The sequence below is a fragment of the Notamacropus eugenii genome, chromosome 1 (genome assembly GCF_028372415.1).
Source record: "Notamacropus eugenii isolate mMacEug1 chromosome 1, mMacEug1.pri_v2, whole genome shotgun sequence".
Classification (NCBI taxonomy): Eukaryota; Metazoa; Chordata; class Mammalia; order Diprotodontia; family Macropodidae; genus Notamacropus; species Notamacropus eugenii.
In genome coordinates, this window is record NC_092872.1 from 419,306,812 (window position 1) to 419,322,781 (window position 15,970).

The following is a 15,970-nucleotide window of genomic DNA, read 5'->3' on the forward strand; positions in this document are numbered from 1 at the left end:
TCTTGACCACTCACAGATAAGAAAGGGAGGCTGGTGACTTTGCACAGCCCTTCCTCACTTAAATCCAAATCACTTACATGTCATGGTATTGCCTCCCTGATGTCATGGTCCTCTTCAAGAAGAAAGGACAACACACTTTCACTACTTGCAGTCCCTCAACGTGTCCCAAATACCCATAGCTTTATTTTCAGAAAGTGTTTTCAATACCAATAGATAACTGACACCTGGAAGCAACAATCAGCTATCACTCCCCAAAAACACACATCCTAAGAAAAACCAAAAATGCTGCACTTTTTGCAGCTGTGTTACATCAAAGAATACAACCAGGGTATGAAAATTTTATCATAGGTTGGAACTCAATTTAGATGTATTTTGCAGGGAAAAGGTTCTTCACAAAAGCTACTGATGATTTATTGATATTAATTTTCATGATATAGATTATTTCAAAGATCTTTTTTCTTCCATCTTACCTTAATGTTTAAATGGTTATTTTTAAAAATGTTATTCATTGTTTTAGCAGTACAAATAGACCAGAGAATGGAATGTCATTCCTACCTTTACATTACATAGAGCCCTATTTTTTGAAACTTCAGACACAATAATGCTTAATGTAATAATCATTTTGTATTAGATATAGAAAGTCCATCAAAGTAATAATTTAAAGAAATGACATCAAGTGGAAATTACATTTCAGTTGTCAATACTTCTTCCTAAATATAACTTAGTTTAAATACTTAGTTTCTTAATTTATATAGCAGACTACTAATAATATTTTTCTATTCAAAAATTGCATTTAATCCTGTGTTTAAACACATACAGACACAAAAGTACAAAATTAAAAACATATAAATTAAAATATACATCTATACACAAACTGTCCAGCCTCTAGCATAACATTACATAACAGAAGGCATCATGCTATACAATGCAATGGCTGTATGTACATTTTGATGGCAACCATCAATCTACCCCTTCTTTAGATAAGAGAATTTTTTAAGTTTATTATAGCTACAGTTATAGCATTAATGACTATGGTGTGTGTAGAAAAACAAATTTGATGAAATTGTGGCTTATTTTGTGAATTATTAGGCATTTAGGAAAAGTACCTAGAATTTTTCAGCAGCTACTAAAGTACATATTAGAAATTCTAAGAGCAAGTACAGGATATCGAAAGCCGTTAACTGCTCAGAACATAAAGCGTATACTACTAATACTGATATTTCAATATTCTCAAACTGCAATATATTATACTTTCATGTTTTAAACCTGAAATATACACGAGATGTCAAAAGAAGATTCCTAAATTCAGCAATGTTGTTTCACCTCAGAAATCAGAATATTACTGCCAATATTGTCCAGACAGGGGTTTTGTTATTTTTCTTTTACTGCAACTGACTGCTAACACAGCAACGGCCATTGATTACACTGCATTTCTCTTACAAGGTAGTTATCTTACGATGATGACTGAAGGTCTGGTCTACACATTGTTGTTGTGTATATTGGTGTGTATTTGTGTTATTGTTAAACTTCTCATCCATAACAACATATTCAGTTAACAGTGTACATTATACTTTCAAATGATTTGTGACATTCAGCAACGAGTGATCACCCACAATCTCTTAAGCTAGTTGAATATTCAGGGCAAGCAGAACAGGCTGGGTGAATGTGGAACATTTTCTGGTACATTCACCAAATGGGAGAGCCAGGGCTATCAGAATCTGGAACTATCTCATCTAATACAGGACAGTTGGTAGGCTGAAGTTAGGTATATTTAGTCATTCTCATACCCCCTACAAATAAGATAATATTCACTTAATTATATAGGCTATTCATAATTATTTTGTTTTATTATTCATATTTCATTTTTATCTTAATTTGTTGTGCCCAGGATGAGTAGGATGCCCGGAGGTGTGAGACTTGGAGCAGAGGCCTGCTTGCCTCAGGTTAAGGGCAGTACTACCTATTAATAGCCTTTTCTCTCAACACAGTTTCCTTGGACTAAGGGAGTAGTGTTCTGAAAGGAGACAGAAAACAAGACAGCTCACTCAGTAAACAAAACCTCCATGAAGTTCATGGAATGGTGGTGATTCATCAAAGCTTAGTACTTAGTGTTGAGGGGAAGGCAAAGTAGAATCAGTCCTTGCCCTTTTGCTGTAGAGCATCTAGTTGGGAAAATGAGACATGACCATGAATAATTATAATCCAGAACGTTCTTATGATCAACATTATTTATTGCTTTTCTCTATTCTCCAAACTTCATCTACTTATTTATTAACAAACATTTAGTAAGAGCCTACTGTATGCAGAACCCTGTGTTGGGCAGTGGAGGGTATACATAGATAAAGAAGCCCTGGCCCTGCCCTCTAGGAGCTTCCAGCCTAGTAGAGGGGATAAGACACAAACACATCTAAGGGGGATGCAAATTTTACATGTGATAAATACAGGAGTGAGAGGAGTGGCTCAGAGTTGTGGATAAGGAGCTGGTCTCAGAATCAGGAAGACCTAGGTTCCTATTCCTCCTCTGACACATACTAGCCTAGTAGCCATGGGCCATTCACTTGCCTTCTCAGAAGCATCCCGGTCAGTCCTTTAAGACTACAATTTGAAGTGTGGTTGGAGATTTGGTATGGGCAGAAGGCGTTTCCTCACTGGGGATGCCCAATGGAACCAGTGAAACTATGGAGCCAAAAAAAGTGCATCAGAGATAGAGGGAGCGCTGCGAGGTGAAGTGAGGAAGAAACTGCTTCCAGCTGTGGAATCAAGAAAGGCATCTGGGAAAAGGGGATAGCTGAGCTTGGCCTGGGAGGGTGGGCAGGAAGTCAATGGGCAGAGATGGTGGGAGGGAAAGAGGAGGATCGCTAAACTTGTAGTGTGAGCGTTTACATCCTGAAAATTGGCCAACATTATGAACTCGAGCTGTGATTTGTTGTTCTGTTGGTTGTCTAGACTTCAGAAAATGGAGAAATGTAATACAGGTTACACTAAAAAGTGTGTCATGAGTCCATTTCTCCCCCAGAAAGCTAGTTGTTAAACCTTTACCTGCCCTTCACTACGTTATCCCATTTGTATGATAACCCTCTGTGCCTTTGATGCCCACACTTGGGTGGGTTCAAGTGTTTTCTCTGGATTAGCTCCACCTTTTCTACCACTCAGCCAAACCTCAGGTATAGGACTCTGAATAAATCACAGAGCTCTGCTGCTGGATCCCTGAAGCTTCTCCTCACTCTCCCTGGAGGGTGGACAGGTAACTGACCAGTGCTGTCATCTATCCCTGCAGGGAATGACCTCTTCTTGGTAGCTGTGCATGAGCTGGGCCATGCATTGGGACTGGAGCATTCTAATGACCCCAGTGCCATCATGGCCCCCTTCTACCAGTACATGGAGACACACAGCTTCAAACTGCCCCAGGATGACCTGCAGGGGATTCAGAAGATCTATGGTTAGTAGAAGGGAGCTTGTGGGGGAAATATGTCCTCAGAACATGACAGGCGGTTGTGGGGCCTTATCCTACAAGGCACCAAGGTTAGAACTAGGAGCCATGGGGAGAAATTAGAGACAGATTTCAGCTCAATATAAGGAAAATTTTTCCAACAACTATGAGCTGCCCCAAAGTAGAATAAGCTTGGGTGGTAGTGAGTTGCCCATCACTTTAAGCAGGTCTTTAGGCAGAGGCTGGATGATCCCTTGTTGTCAAGAGCATTCCTGTTCAGGAAGAAGTTGAATTGGATGTCCTTTAAGGTTCCTCTTGGTTCTAAACTTCTATGATTCCAAGTACCAGGGTCCCCTTGGTTTGGGGTGGGTGGGTAAGAAACACAAAGGGACTTGAGTTGATACCTTGTACCTCTAGAAAAGAAATTGTTAATACCCAGTGCTGGCTTGGACTGAGTGGACTTTGAAGTAGAAAGAGCTCTGGTCTAAGAGTCAAGAGACCTTAGATCTGATCCTGCTTATACACTTATCCACTTATGAAAAATGTAACCAGGACTAAGTCATGTCCTTTATTTAATGTGTGTGTGTGTGTGTGTGTGTGTGTGTGTGTGTGTGTGTGTGGCAGCTAGATGGTACAGTAGATAGAGCATCAGTGCAGGAGTCAGGAGGACCTGAGTTCAAATCTCATCTCAGACACTTGACACTCACTAGCTGTGTGACTTTGGGCAAGTCACTTAACCCCAGTTGCCTCATCCTGGGTCATCTCCGGTCATCCTGACGAATATCTAGTCACTGGATTCAGATGGCTCTGGAGGAGAAGTGAGGCTGGTGACCTGCACAGCCCTCCCTCACTCAAAACAAAGTCAAGTGCAAGTCAGATCATTATTTCTCTGATGGTATAGTCTTCTTTGGCAAAGAAGGATAAACACACATGTGTGTGTGTGTATGTATATATATATGTGTATATGTGTATATATATAGTCTTAGTTATGTCTTTTTTCTTTTATGTTGCTGTCTCTTCCTAATGACCACTGTTCTAGGAGTATAATTAAACAAAATAAATTGACACATTGGCCTAGTAAAACAAACATATGTCTAACCAAGAATGCCCTTTCCTTATCTATAGTGCCCACCTCTCTGTCAAGAGGAAGAAGGTGTTTCATCATTAGTCTTCTCAAGTTACAATTTATCCCTATTAATCAGAGTTCTGAAGCCTTTAGATGAGACTTTCCTTTACATTTTTTCTTTGCTCACCTGTTTCCCTTTCAGGGTTGTGGTGAGAATTAGATAATAGAATGAATAGAAAGTTCTTTGAATTTCACCTCTACTGCTAGGCAAGGGCTTATTGTCTCCATTTCCCAGAGGAGATAATGAGGCCAACCAAAGAGGTAGAAAAACTTGCCCAAAGTTACAGAGCTAACCTGGGCAAGTCAAGACTAGAATGTGGCTATCTTGGCTCTCATCTAAGGAGTTGCTGGAATTTCCATTCATTTAAGAAGCTTGTGCCTTAGTTTCACTCTCTCTCCAGGTCCTCCTGCTGAGCCTCTGGAGCCTACCCGACCCCTTCCCACACTCCCTGCCCGCCGGATCCACTCCCCAGAAAGGAAACATGAGCGTCAGCCCAGGCCCCCAAGGCCACCTCTGGGAGACCGGCCGTCCACCCCGGGTACAAAGCCCAACATTTGTGATGGCAACTTCAACACTGTGGCTCTCTTCCGGGGAGAGATGTTTGTGTTCAAGGTATGCCTAACTGGGGTTGCTGACCTGTGTGGTTAACACATCCCCAGTCAGGAAACTGGGCTTTAGGTAGGGAGGAAGTAAGAGTCTTAGCCTTGGAGTCAAAACCTCTGACTAGTTCTCATCATGTCTTTGCTGCTAACTCAGTGTGTAAACTTTGACCCAAGCCTTCTATTCTCTGGACTACAGTCTCCTCATCTGTAAAATGGGGAGATGAGCTCTAGTCCTGTTTTCCTCCTAGGAGGTATAATGCACTGCACAGATGCATCTGACAAATTGTTGTTAGGATGGGGTCCTCTGATGAAGACTTTCCTTACCCATGCTATGGAGCTTCTGGAGGTTGGGGGGCTAAGGTATGGATGGCATGGGCTTCCTCCCCCAGAGTCCACCCTTTTCCCCCAGGACCGTTGGTTTTGGCGTCTTCGGAATAATCGGGTTCAGGAGGGCTATCCCATGCAAATTGAACAGTTCTGGAAGGGATTACCAGCTCGCATCGATGCTGCCTACGAGCGGTCTGATGGGCGATTTGTCTTCTTCAAAGGTATTTGTGTGTCTTCCTCCTCAGCCTTACAAGAGTGGACCTAATGCTCTTGACTATGAACAAGTCAACCAGTATTTATAGAATCTCCCCTTGTGCCTAGTCCTGTGCTCCATTATACCACTGTGGTGTTAACAATCTGGGAAAGACATAGAAAAAGCAGACCTGTGTCCTGCCCTCAGAGAGCTCACATATATGGAGGGTAACAAGACTTAGACACATGGATCTCTTAGAGAACAAGAAAAGATATAATGAACCATATTCAAATGTCAGGCTGCTGGGGTCAGAGAGAGTCCAAGTCCAAAGTAGTTAAGGGAGATCAACTTTATGGTTCCAAGAGGTGGGATAGATTGCTGTGGAGGAGGTAGGATATCATTATAATAAGAAATAATGTTTCACAATAATCTAAAGTGATAGTAATCATCTTTTTTAGTAGAAAATGATAATAAGGATTAGCTTTATATAGTGTTTTAAAATTTTATGAAATGTTTCATACACACTGTCTTATTTGATGATGAGCAGGACCCTGAACTATGGGTAGGATTTGAGGATGGAGAAAGGAGCATGGAGAGAGAGGGCACTCTAAGCAAGAGTCACAGCATGGGCAAAAGCATGGAGGCCAGAGGCAGCCTCATGGCATATTCAGAGCACATGAAGGAAACCAGCCTGACTGGAATGGAGGGTTTGAGTAAGAGGGAATGGGAGGCAAAGCTAGAAAAATAAGGTGGAACCAGATAATAGAGGGTCTAAAATGTCAGTCTGAAGTATATGGACTTAATCAAATGAAGGCAATGGGGAGCCATTGAAAGTTTCTGAGCAAGGGAGAGATATGCTCATTTCTGGACAAAAGAAAAATGACTGTGAATAGGTGTAGGAGGGAAGGGAAGAGGAAGCCAGTTAATAGTCCAGCTGAGAAGTGAGGAAGATGGGGCCATCCATCGGGGTGAAGAGGAGGGGACAAATCTGAATGAAACAAAGAAGAAAGAAAAAAACAAGACAAGGTGGTGAAAGATTAGACAAAAGTATGACAGACACGAATTCAAGATTTTCCAGGACCATCTTGATTTCAAGAAAAGAAATGAACTACCTCATGTATTGTGGAAAGAGCACTTGGAAGCAGGAGACCAGGGTTCAGGCTCACTTCCTAGTTTGCATACCCTGGTAAAATGCCTTCCCTGAGCAGGTTTCCTTATCTCTAAAATGTGTTTGTTATAAGGCAAGTACTTACAAGTACTTATTTTAATTCTTAAAATACTCTAGAATTGTGACTTATTTTCACGATTATTACTGCCAATGAGATTTTGCAAAAGGAATGTACTTCAGTAGGCTCACTTTTTGACCAAGAAATGTGTTCTTTAAACAAACTGGGTGAGAGAGAGGGCAGAGTCTGAGATGACAGGGTGATTGGAGGCTGGGTAATAAGAAGACATGGATGGTGTGCCAACAGCAGGAAGTGGGAGATCAGGCAGCACAGGGGCAGTTTGAGGGGAAATCTGAGGGCTAGTGGGGATACCCAGGTAGAGCTATGGAACTAGAGCTTTAGGACAGAGGAAACAGGGCTAGAGATAGGGTTCAGGGTCATAAATAGAGGTGACAGGTGAAACTGTGGGAGTGAATGACAGCTAAGAAGGAACTATGGGCTAAGCCAGAGGGGAGGCCCAAGGTTGGGGCATAATATTTGTGGAACTGATGAATGTGACAAATGAATTGAGAGTGAGCCAACAGAAGACCAGTCACGAAGTCATACATCATGATTTCCCAATTATCTGTATCTATACCCTTGCACTGTAAGGCAGAGCTTGTGTCTCATCTCATCTTGCCCTTACCTCCAGTGCCCTAGATAGCCCTCTTCGTAGGAGGAGGGAGTCACTGACTTCCTGAGCTCCCAGGCCATTGGGGATTGAATTGCCTGGGTTGGGGGATAAAGCCCCAAGGGCCCTTCTTCATAACTAGAGTCAGAACTTAGGGATGAGAATGTCGGTCTGGAATAGCTAGTTCCTGACACCACGTTCTTCTATTTACAGGTGACAAATATTGGGTCTTCAAGGAGGTGAGTGTGGAGCCTGGATACCCTCAGAGCCTGGGAGAGCTGGGTACCTGCCTGCCTCGAGAGGGCATAGACACAGCTCTTCGCTGGGAGCCTGTGGGCAAGACTTACTTTTTCAAAGGGGAGTGGTATTGGCGCTACAATGAGGAGAGACGGGCGACTGACCCTGGATACCCCAAACCTATCACTGTGTGGAAGGGCATACCCCAATCCCCTCAGGGGGCCTTCATCAGCAAAGAAGGCTGTAAGTGTCCTGACCTGGTTTCTAGTCATGTTCAGGGCCTCTCCTGGACCAATCCCTGGGCTCTGGGCAGGGCTTGATAGGATGGGGATGGTGGGAAAGAAGTACACTGTCTCTGCCCTGGAAAGCTCAGTGTAACTCAGGAAACAAGAAACAATTTCTCAGGCTCACTGCTTTGTGAGGGTTTCCCTGCTTTCATAGGGTTCACAACTGGAAGGAGCCACAGAGACCATTTATTTCAACCCACTCATTTTCCTCCCCACTCATTTTATAGAAAAGGAAACTGAAAAGCACATGAGATTTAACCAAGGTCATATAGACAACACCTCTGAACATCTAAGAGTCTTTCTGGGCTTACTGGAATCTTCACCCATCCAAGTCTACCCTTCAAGGCCCAGCTCAAGTGCCATCTCTTCCAGGAAGACTTCCTAAACCACTCTTCCTGCCCCAACTCCTAAGCCTACAATAGTCTCCTCTGAGCTCCCACAAAGGCAGACCATGTACAATGTGGTATTCTCTTCTAGTTCTAGTGCAAAGTCAGTCAGTTAGCTTTTGTGAAGTCATTTGGGAGAGACCAAGAACACTGAAGCAGCCCAAACTGGGTCATTCCCTTAGGGAACTTGAGGGGTGGAGTGAGGGAGTGAGGAGTGGGAGTCCTTTGGTGGGAGCTCTGGAGAATTTCCCTTTTGAATCTGTAAAGCCTGGGAATCATGACACCCAGATTCTAGTACTGGCTAGGCCAATTAATCTATGGATTTGTAACCTCGGGTAACTTCCTTTCTCTCTCTAGGTCTTATCTTCCTCATGTGAAAAAAAGTAAGAGATGAGTATCAAAAGGCCCCTAAGCTCCCTTCTAACTTTTAATGTTCTAAGGGTCTACTTCCTGTTACAACTCACCCACTCCTGCCTACAGAACTATTCTGAATTCTACCTCTGGGTGATTGGAGGCTCTTGGAAATAATGGGGAGAAAGAAATTGAGGGGAGGGGGAAGCACCCTAGGGTTCAGGAGAGGCTGAGCCCTCAAGACAAACTTTGCCAACTGAGGCCACTGGCCCTGGGCTTCTCAATGACCATGGAGTAACCTTCAATAGAGTGCAATGCCCCAGAGGTCAGAGAAGAAACGACAGTTTTGTGGCCCCAGGCTGAGGGAGGACGTGAATGAACACTGAGGAAAATGACTCCAGAGTTGAGAGTAACCTTAGGCTTAAGGTCAGTGACACCAGAATTGAAGGTGACCTGAGGAAGACTGAGGGAAGACAATCCTGGAAGGCAGTGACTGGAGATAAAGGGGACCTTAATCTGGGGGGAGGGGTGCGGGGGGGGGGGGGGGGGATGACTCTCACATTGAGGGTGATTGTAGGCTAAAGACTAACCCTGGAGTCAAGGCTGAGGGTGGGGAGCCTGAGAAGAAGAAAAGGACTTTGGAATTAAGGGTAAGTAGGTTGAGAACAGTGACCTCTGAGCTCAGTGTTTGCAGGCTGAGGGAGGCTCACTTCCTTACACAGAAGGAAGTGACTCCAAAGTTAAGGATGAAGTATAGATTCTGGGCAGGGACCTCAGAGCAGAAGATGATCTCATGCTAAAGCCAGTGGGTCTGATCCTGCCTCTGTCTCTTCAGATTACACCTATTTCTACAAGGGCCGGGACTACTGGAAGTTTGATAACCAGAAGCTGAGTGTGGAACCGGGTTACCCCCGCTCTATCCTGCGGGACTGGATGGGCTGTAACCAGAAGGAGGTGGAGAGGAGGAAGGAACGTCGTAGGCCCCAGGATGACGTGGACATCATGGTTACCATAGATGATGTGCCTGGTTCGGTGAATGCTGTGGCCGTCATCATCCCCTGTACCCTATCCCTCTGCATTCTTGTCCTTGTCTACACCATATTTCAGTTTAAGAACAAGGGGGCACAACAGCAGGTTACCTATTACAAACGGCCAGTCCAGGAGTGGGTATGACCAGCATGTCCTTGCCCTGCCAGCCAGGGCATCCTTGCCAGGGCCTGAGAGAGGGCAGGGACCTCACTCCCAGGACCCTGAGGAACAGGAGGGCGCCACAAGGGCCCAGGCCAAGAGCCACAAGCAGTGGGTTTGCAACTGCAGCCTAAAGCTTGGCCCTTAGAATCCACCTGATAAAAGAGGAGTGGGAAAAATCAGCTAGAGCTGATTCTCAAGCACCTATTCCCACTTGGACCCAAAGCTCCCTTTTTAAAATGCCTTTGATCCAGAGGGAAAGGCAAAAACTAACCTTTGCTGAGGAGAGCTTTGTGGGGAGAGGAGGTCTCTGCTCTTCCTGCCTCATAGCTGTCCCTCATTCCCAAAGGCTGAAACCCCAATTATTAGGGGCCTCTCCTGGGATTCCCAAAGGTCCTCTGAGCACAGTTCACCTGGGAGAAACCAGCATTTGCTCCCTGACAGCTGCCTGGGCCTGTCATTCCTCTTCTGAGGGACCTGACTCCAGGTGTCCCTGGGTATGGCAGGGCCCCATGATTTTAGGGTAAGGATTATGGCCTGGGGCAGGATCAGCTGCCTGCCTCCTCCTTTCTGCTCCAAACCTGGGCATTGTCTGGCTACTGACTCCCAACACCTGCTGGTCAGATGTTTGTAACTGATCATGGATCATGGAGCCTGTGTGGCTATGGAGGCAAGGCTATCTGTGGGCAAGGAAGGTGTTTTTGTGACCACCCCCACAACCAAGCAGGTTCCTCAGAAAACCCAAGTTTCCCCTGGGCCAATGAGAGGCAGGGGCCTCTTGTGTTCAGGGGGAGCCTGTGGTTCAGCCTCATCTCTGCTGGATTTCACTCTCATGTCACAAATATTTAAATGTCCCGTTACTACTGTTTTAATCCCCATTTGTCAGAAGTGATTCCCTGAGGATTTGGGAAGCTGTTCATCTCACTCCAATGTACACCAGTATAAGAGCCTCTACCCCTGAACACTAAGATGAGGGAAGCCAGGTTGGGTCTTGGTGGCCCTAGGAGAACAGCGATGGATCAAAAGAGGAGATGAGTTTCTTTGGGGGCCCAGGAACCTTTGGAGCCCCATGGGACTCTGGCCAGAGGGATGGGGAGCTAGGCTGGTAGCTCCAACTCACTCCTTGCTAAGAACCTAGGGCCATGGGGGAGACATTGAAGGCCAAGGACCAGGGAGGTACCTGACCTTTGATGGTTGGAGAGAGGTTAGATCCCCAAGGAATGTGGATGTCCCAGAGTTGAGATTTTCTCAGCCCCAGCCTATTGCTGTACCCTTCCCACTTTTACTTCCAGTTCCTTCCTGTGTGATTCCTATCACTATCCCAGGCCCCAGCTCCATCTGCTTCTCACCTCCTTTCCATATCCCATTGCCAGAAGAGGCACCTAGTATAGCAGTAGAAAGAGCATTGGATTTGAAGTCGAGAGCCTGGGTGTGAATCCTAATCCTGCTACTTTCTCACTGTGTGACTTAGGTAAGGCCATTTCTCATTTTGGCCTGTTTCCTCATCTGTAAAATGAGAGGGTTGATCTTGAGCCTGTGATCCTCCTCCCACCCCCATCCTGATCCCCATTGCTGACCCTATGCAGGTCCTCCTTCTGCTCTTGGTCCTGGGCCCAGTCTAGAGTTGGGGTGGGAGGGAGCACTTAGAGCTACTGCACTGCCACTCCCCAGCTATTCTAGTGATTTCCCTGCTGCCTGACCTTTGTCCCCTCAGCCATTCCAATGACTCTCCGGTTGAACAGCCCTGCCCCATTCCCCTCCCAGTCATCCCCAAGGGACTGCCTGAAACTCTAGGCTTCACTGAAGCTAGTCAGGATAGTTCTAAGGTGGACAGAAGTCCATTAAGCAGAAAAACCTGAGGGACCTCCAGCTTCCTGTCTCACCTCAAATGTGCCTCAGCCCATTTTCTTTTTGCTTCCTTCTCTTCTCATAATGGGCATGTTGTATCCTGAATGCTTCTGTTTCCAGGTCAGGATGCCTGGTTTGGAATAATCCAGCCCCTAAAAAACTGGATTTGCAGAGTAGATAGACTTGTAGACAAGTCTTTACTTTTTAAAAGGGAGTTCCCTAGGATTCCAACACTTCCTAGTGAATTAAAATGAGATTCTGGAAATTCAAGTTACAGCTTTTCCAGACACAAAGGGCCTGTGGATCAGAGAGTGTGTTCAATTTTCTCACAGTAAATCAAGTTTCGGAGAAGGGTCACGTAATGAATTAGGGCAGATTCAAATGTCCAGTACAAAATATGAACTTTTCCACTAGGATTTCCACTTTCCAAGTGATTTTTATAACTCCCAGTGATCTTTCTGCTCATCTCTTTTTTGGATTTATCCACTTTTCCTGGGCTGGACACCCTCTCTCCCCTCCTTTAATGCCTTTCATGATCTCTCTACAGTGTCTTTCATTGATAGAGCTGAAATTTGGGCTCCTCAGACATCCTGGATTGGATCTCTCTCCAGGATAATCAGGTTCCTTTCTCTCCATTACAAATGTAAGGAATTGTATCAGCATTTTAACATGAAGGCTATGATATCTGTGAACTTAGCCTCCCTTGGGCCAAGTCAATATAAAGCCCTGGGGTCTTCCTTCTTTCTACTTCTCCTGGCACAGATTGCCCAGAGCCATAACTATCCTAACACCTGGGGCAAATTTAATTAAGAAGGGTGGAGAGGAGTGGCACAGACTGGACCCAGGATAAACAATCTGACTTCCTGTACAGGACTGTTTTAGAGGGAGGCAGCCTCTTCCCTGTCCAGATCTCTACTGGTCCATGACCCATGACTCCCATCACAAGGGTACCAGTCAGTGGATCACTAAAAGGCATGGGCATGGAGGTTTTCTGATTACTGTGAGGACATGAGATTCCCTTCCACTTTCCTCCCCACATCAATGTACTGGTACAAAGCCATGGCTGCCCTAGGTATTGATCTCTGGAGACTCAGGAATCTAGAGAAACTGGGGCTGCCCCTCCAGTGTGAAATTCTTGTAGAAGTTTGTTTGGAGGTTAGGACAGGGACAAAGCAGGTTTTACTGATTTCTCCTTCCTTAACTATCATCTGCTGAAGCGAGACTCCTTTCTAGTGACCCTAGGACTCTGTCCTCAAGCTGGTTGTATTCAGCATTTTTGTCCCTGATTTGAACAAAAATATGGATAACTAATGCTTATCAAAACTGTGTTGACACAAAGCCAGGAAAAATAGCTAACACAATGAATGACAGGATCTGGAAAAATCCTGGCAGGCTAGAAAGATAGAAGAAATGATGAAATTTAATAGGAAATGCAAAATTCTCCACTTGGTTAAAAAAATTATACACACACACACACATATATATATGTACAAGTATAGAAAGGGGAGGGGTTATGGCTAAACTAGTTTGCACAAAAACTATCTGGGAGTTTTGAGCTGCAAGCTCAAGGAGTCAGTAGCATGCCCATTATAGCCTAAAAACAAATGGTATCCCAGACTGCATTTAGAGAAGCCTGTCGTTGCAAAAAAAAGGGCACTAGTGGTCCCACTGCTTAGATCACACCTGGGGCAGTGTATGCCGTTCTGAACTCCGTATTTTGGAAGAATATTGAGGAGCTGGAGAGTTGTGAGTGGAGGGCAGACAGGAAGAGGAAGGAACTGGAGGTCATCATGAGGATGTTGAGCCTGGAACTGAGATCACTGCTCTGAAGAGCACTTTTGTGGGGGAGTTTGTTCCCCTTGGCCCCACAGAGCAGAATTCAGAGCCCTGTTTGTTACAGGGACATCAATTTCAGTTTAGTCTAAAAACTTTCCAACAGTCTCAGATGCTCAAATAATGGAATGAGCTACTCTTGGTAGGGAGTGAATTTCCTGTTACGAAGAATGTTCAGGCAAAGAATGGATGACTACTTGTCAGGGATGTCACAGAGGAGATTCCTGGACCAAACAGGTTAGGCTAGATGCTCTCTCAAATCTCTTCCAGCTCTAGGTTTCTATACCAAATCAGTAATTTGCTAAATCTACAAAGTTCTTTATGAAGGGGTGACCCAGGATCCTCCTGGGCTGCGAGGTAAAGGCAGGACACATTGGTCTCCTGGGGTCCCACTGGACTAGTTACTCTAATGCTTCCCTCCCGTGTTCTTGGATCTTCTTCCTTTTGAATAGTCACATCTTAAACTTTGGAGATTTGTTTATGCTGGAAGGGGAAGATGATTCCCTGCTGGTGCCCTAGGTTGAGCTGCTGGCTTCTGTCCAGGCTTGGGCATTCTCCCAAACGAACTTCCCAAGTCACCAAGACTCTCCCCTTGTGCTCATCTTCAGTTCTTGCCAAGGGCCAGCTCCCTGAGATGGGGAGCATCTGGCATCAGAGACATAATCTTTGTGTTGATACAGTATTTTATACTTTTCAAGGCACTTTATTAGGTGACATCTTTTGGACTATTTGAAGCTCACAAGGGTCCTGTTAAGCTAACTGGGTAAATAACATTACCCTCTTTTGACAGAGGAGATGAGGCCCAGGAAGTAGATTTGACCTTGCAGGGTCATGCAAGTTAGTGGTGGACTATAATGGAGTGCTCTTTCTGTCACACCATGCCCCAAATCATGATGACTGCTGGGCAAGGCCTGGCTCAGAGGGGACCTTGGGTATCTTCCACCACTCCTGACCAATAGCAATGAAGAGAATGAAGCCACACCACTGTGCCCCACTACTCACAACTTGTCCCTGCCTGGATCCTCTTGTCACTCTCCCTCCTGAGATCATGGCTCATGCTTTGTGAGGGCCTCCAGCTCAGCCTCAACTCCATTCATCTTATCTTGGCTTCTCTGGGCTTATCTTCTTCCCTCTCCCTTTCTGATGCCTGGATCCACACTAGGGTCCTGGGCCTCTGCTCTGACCTCCTGAAAACCCTTAATCTCATGTGGTCCCCTCTGGGATCCTCCTGAGCCCTGAAGACACTAGGGTATAGCTGAGGATGGGAACAGAGGAAGAGGCCCTGGGGGCAGAGGAAGGGGCAGGCCTCACTGGAGTGGGGGTAGAGAGTCTGAGTTGGCCCCTTTCCTGATGCACTTGCCTTCCCTCCATCCCCCATAGTCCCTCCTCCACCATAGTCCATGTGTCTCCCTTGTCCTGGCCAAGGCTGAGGCCTCCATACTGGTGCCCTAGAGTCTGGGCTCCCATCACCCTGGACGGCATCGCAGCATTTCAGTGTCCGTCACATTTTAAAACTGATCAGCCTTTGTATAATGTTTTTTAAACCATTTCTAAATAAAATGAAAATATATAGATCGTCATTTCTCTGGAGAGGAGGACAAAGGAGGGACAAGGGGTACTTTACAAGTAATACAAGGGTATTTTGGGGAGATTCAGATGGGAAGGAACTGAAGGCTCTGGAAGTTGAGAGCAGCGCTTTGGGAGCCCGGGGGATATTTGGGTGTTTGAGTGCTAGAGAATGGGACGGGGGAAAAGAAGGCTGTGGATAGCAGCTTCCAAGGACTCCGGTACAGGACCATCCGTGGGAGGAGAAAAGAAGGGTGGATGGGGCTTCATACTGAGGAGAAAGCAATAACCAGACGGGGGGAGCGGCTCGAGAGAGGTGGAGGGCCTCTGCACCTGTGTTTGGGGGAGGGCCTAGAAAGAGGCGGTTGGCCACCCCAAGAAAACGGAAAGAATTTCCAGAGACAAAGGGATGCTGGGGCGAGAGACTAAACGTGCGAGCAGGGAGGAGATAAGGGGCTGGGGAGGCGGAGGGAAGGGGTGGCAATGGGACCTCCTCCCCCAAGATCACGATGGGACGAGGGGCAGAAAGTGGGGGAACAAAACGGAGGCGGACGGCGGCCGCAGCGGGGGGAGGGGCCGTGGGGCCGCAGCGGCCTCCCTCTCACCCCCGGGCTCTGCAGCCAGAGGCAGGCGGGGCACGGGCCCGCGGCTCCCGATGCTGCTCGGGGATCCCGCTAGTACCAGGAGGTGCAGACGATGAGGAAGCGAACGTCGTCCAAGGGCCCCCAAGCGCCCGGGTCCGGGCGGGGCCGGGGGGCT

General features: G+C 46.1%; 1 protein-coding gene across 1 annotated transcript in view; it reads left to right on the top strand.

The window, feature by feature from the left end:
• The window catches only part of MMP24 (matrix metallopeptidase 24), a 54,142-nt gene extending 38,433 nt beyond the window's left edge, over positions 1-15,709 (top strand). The window contains exons 4-8 of the mRNA XM_072631348.1: positions 3,278-3,439; positions 4,958-5,169; positions 5,569-5,707; positions 7,729-7,995; positions 9,612-15,709. Of these exons, the coding sequence (XP_072487449.1) occupies positions 3,278-3,439; positions 4,958-5,169; positions 5,569-5,707; positions 7,729-7,995; positions 9,612-9,949 (1,118 nt within the window). The 3' untranslated portion in view covers positions 9,950-15,709. The remainder of the gene's footprint in view (positions 1-3,277; positions 3,440-4,957; positions 5,170-5,568; positions 5,708-7,728; positions 7,996-9,611) is intronic.
• The last annotated feature ends 261 nt before the right edge of the window (positions 15,710-15,970 follow it).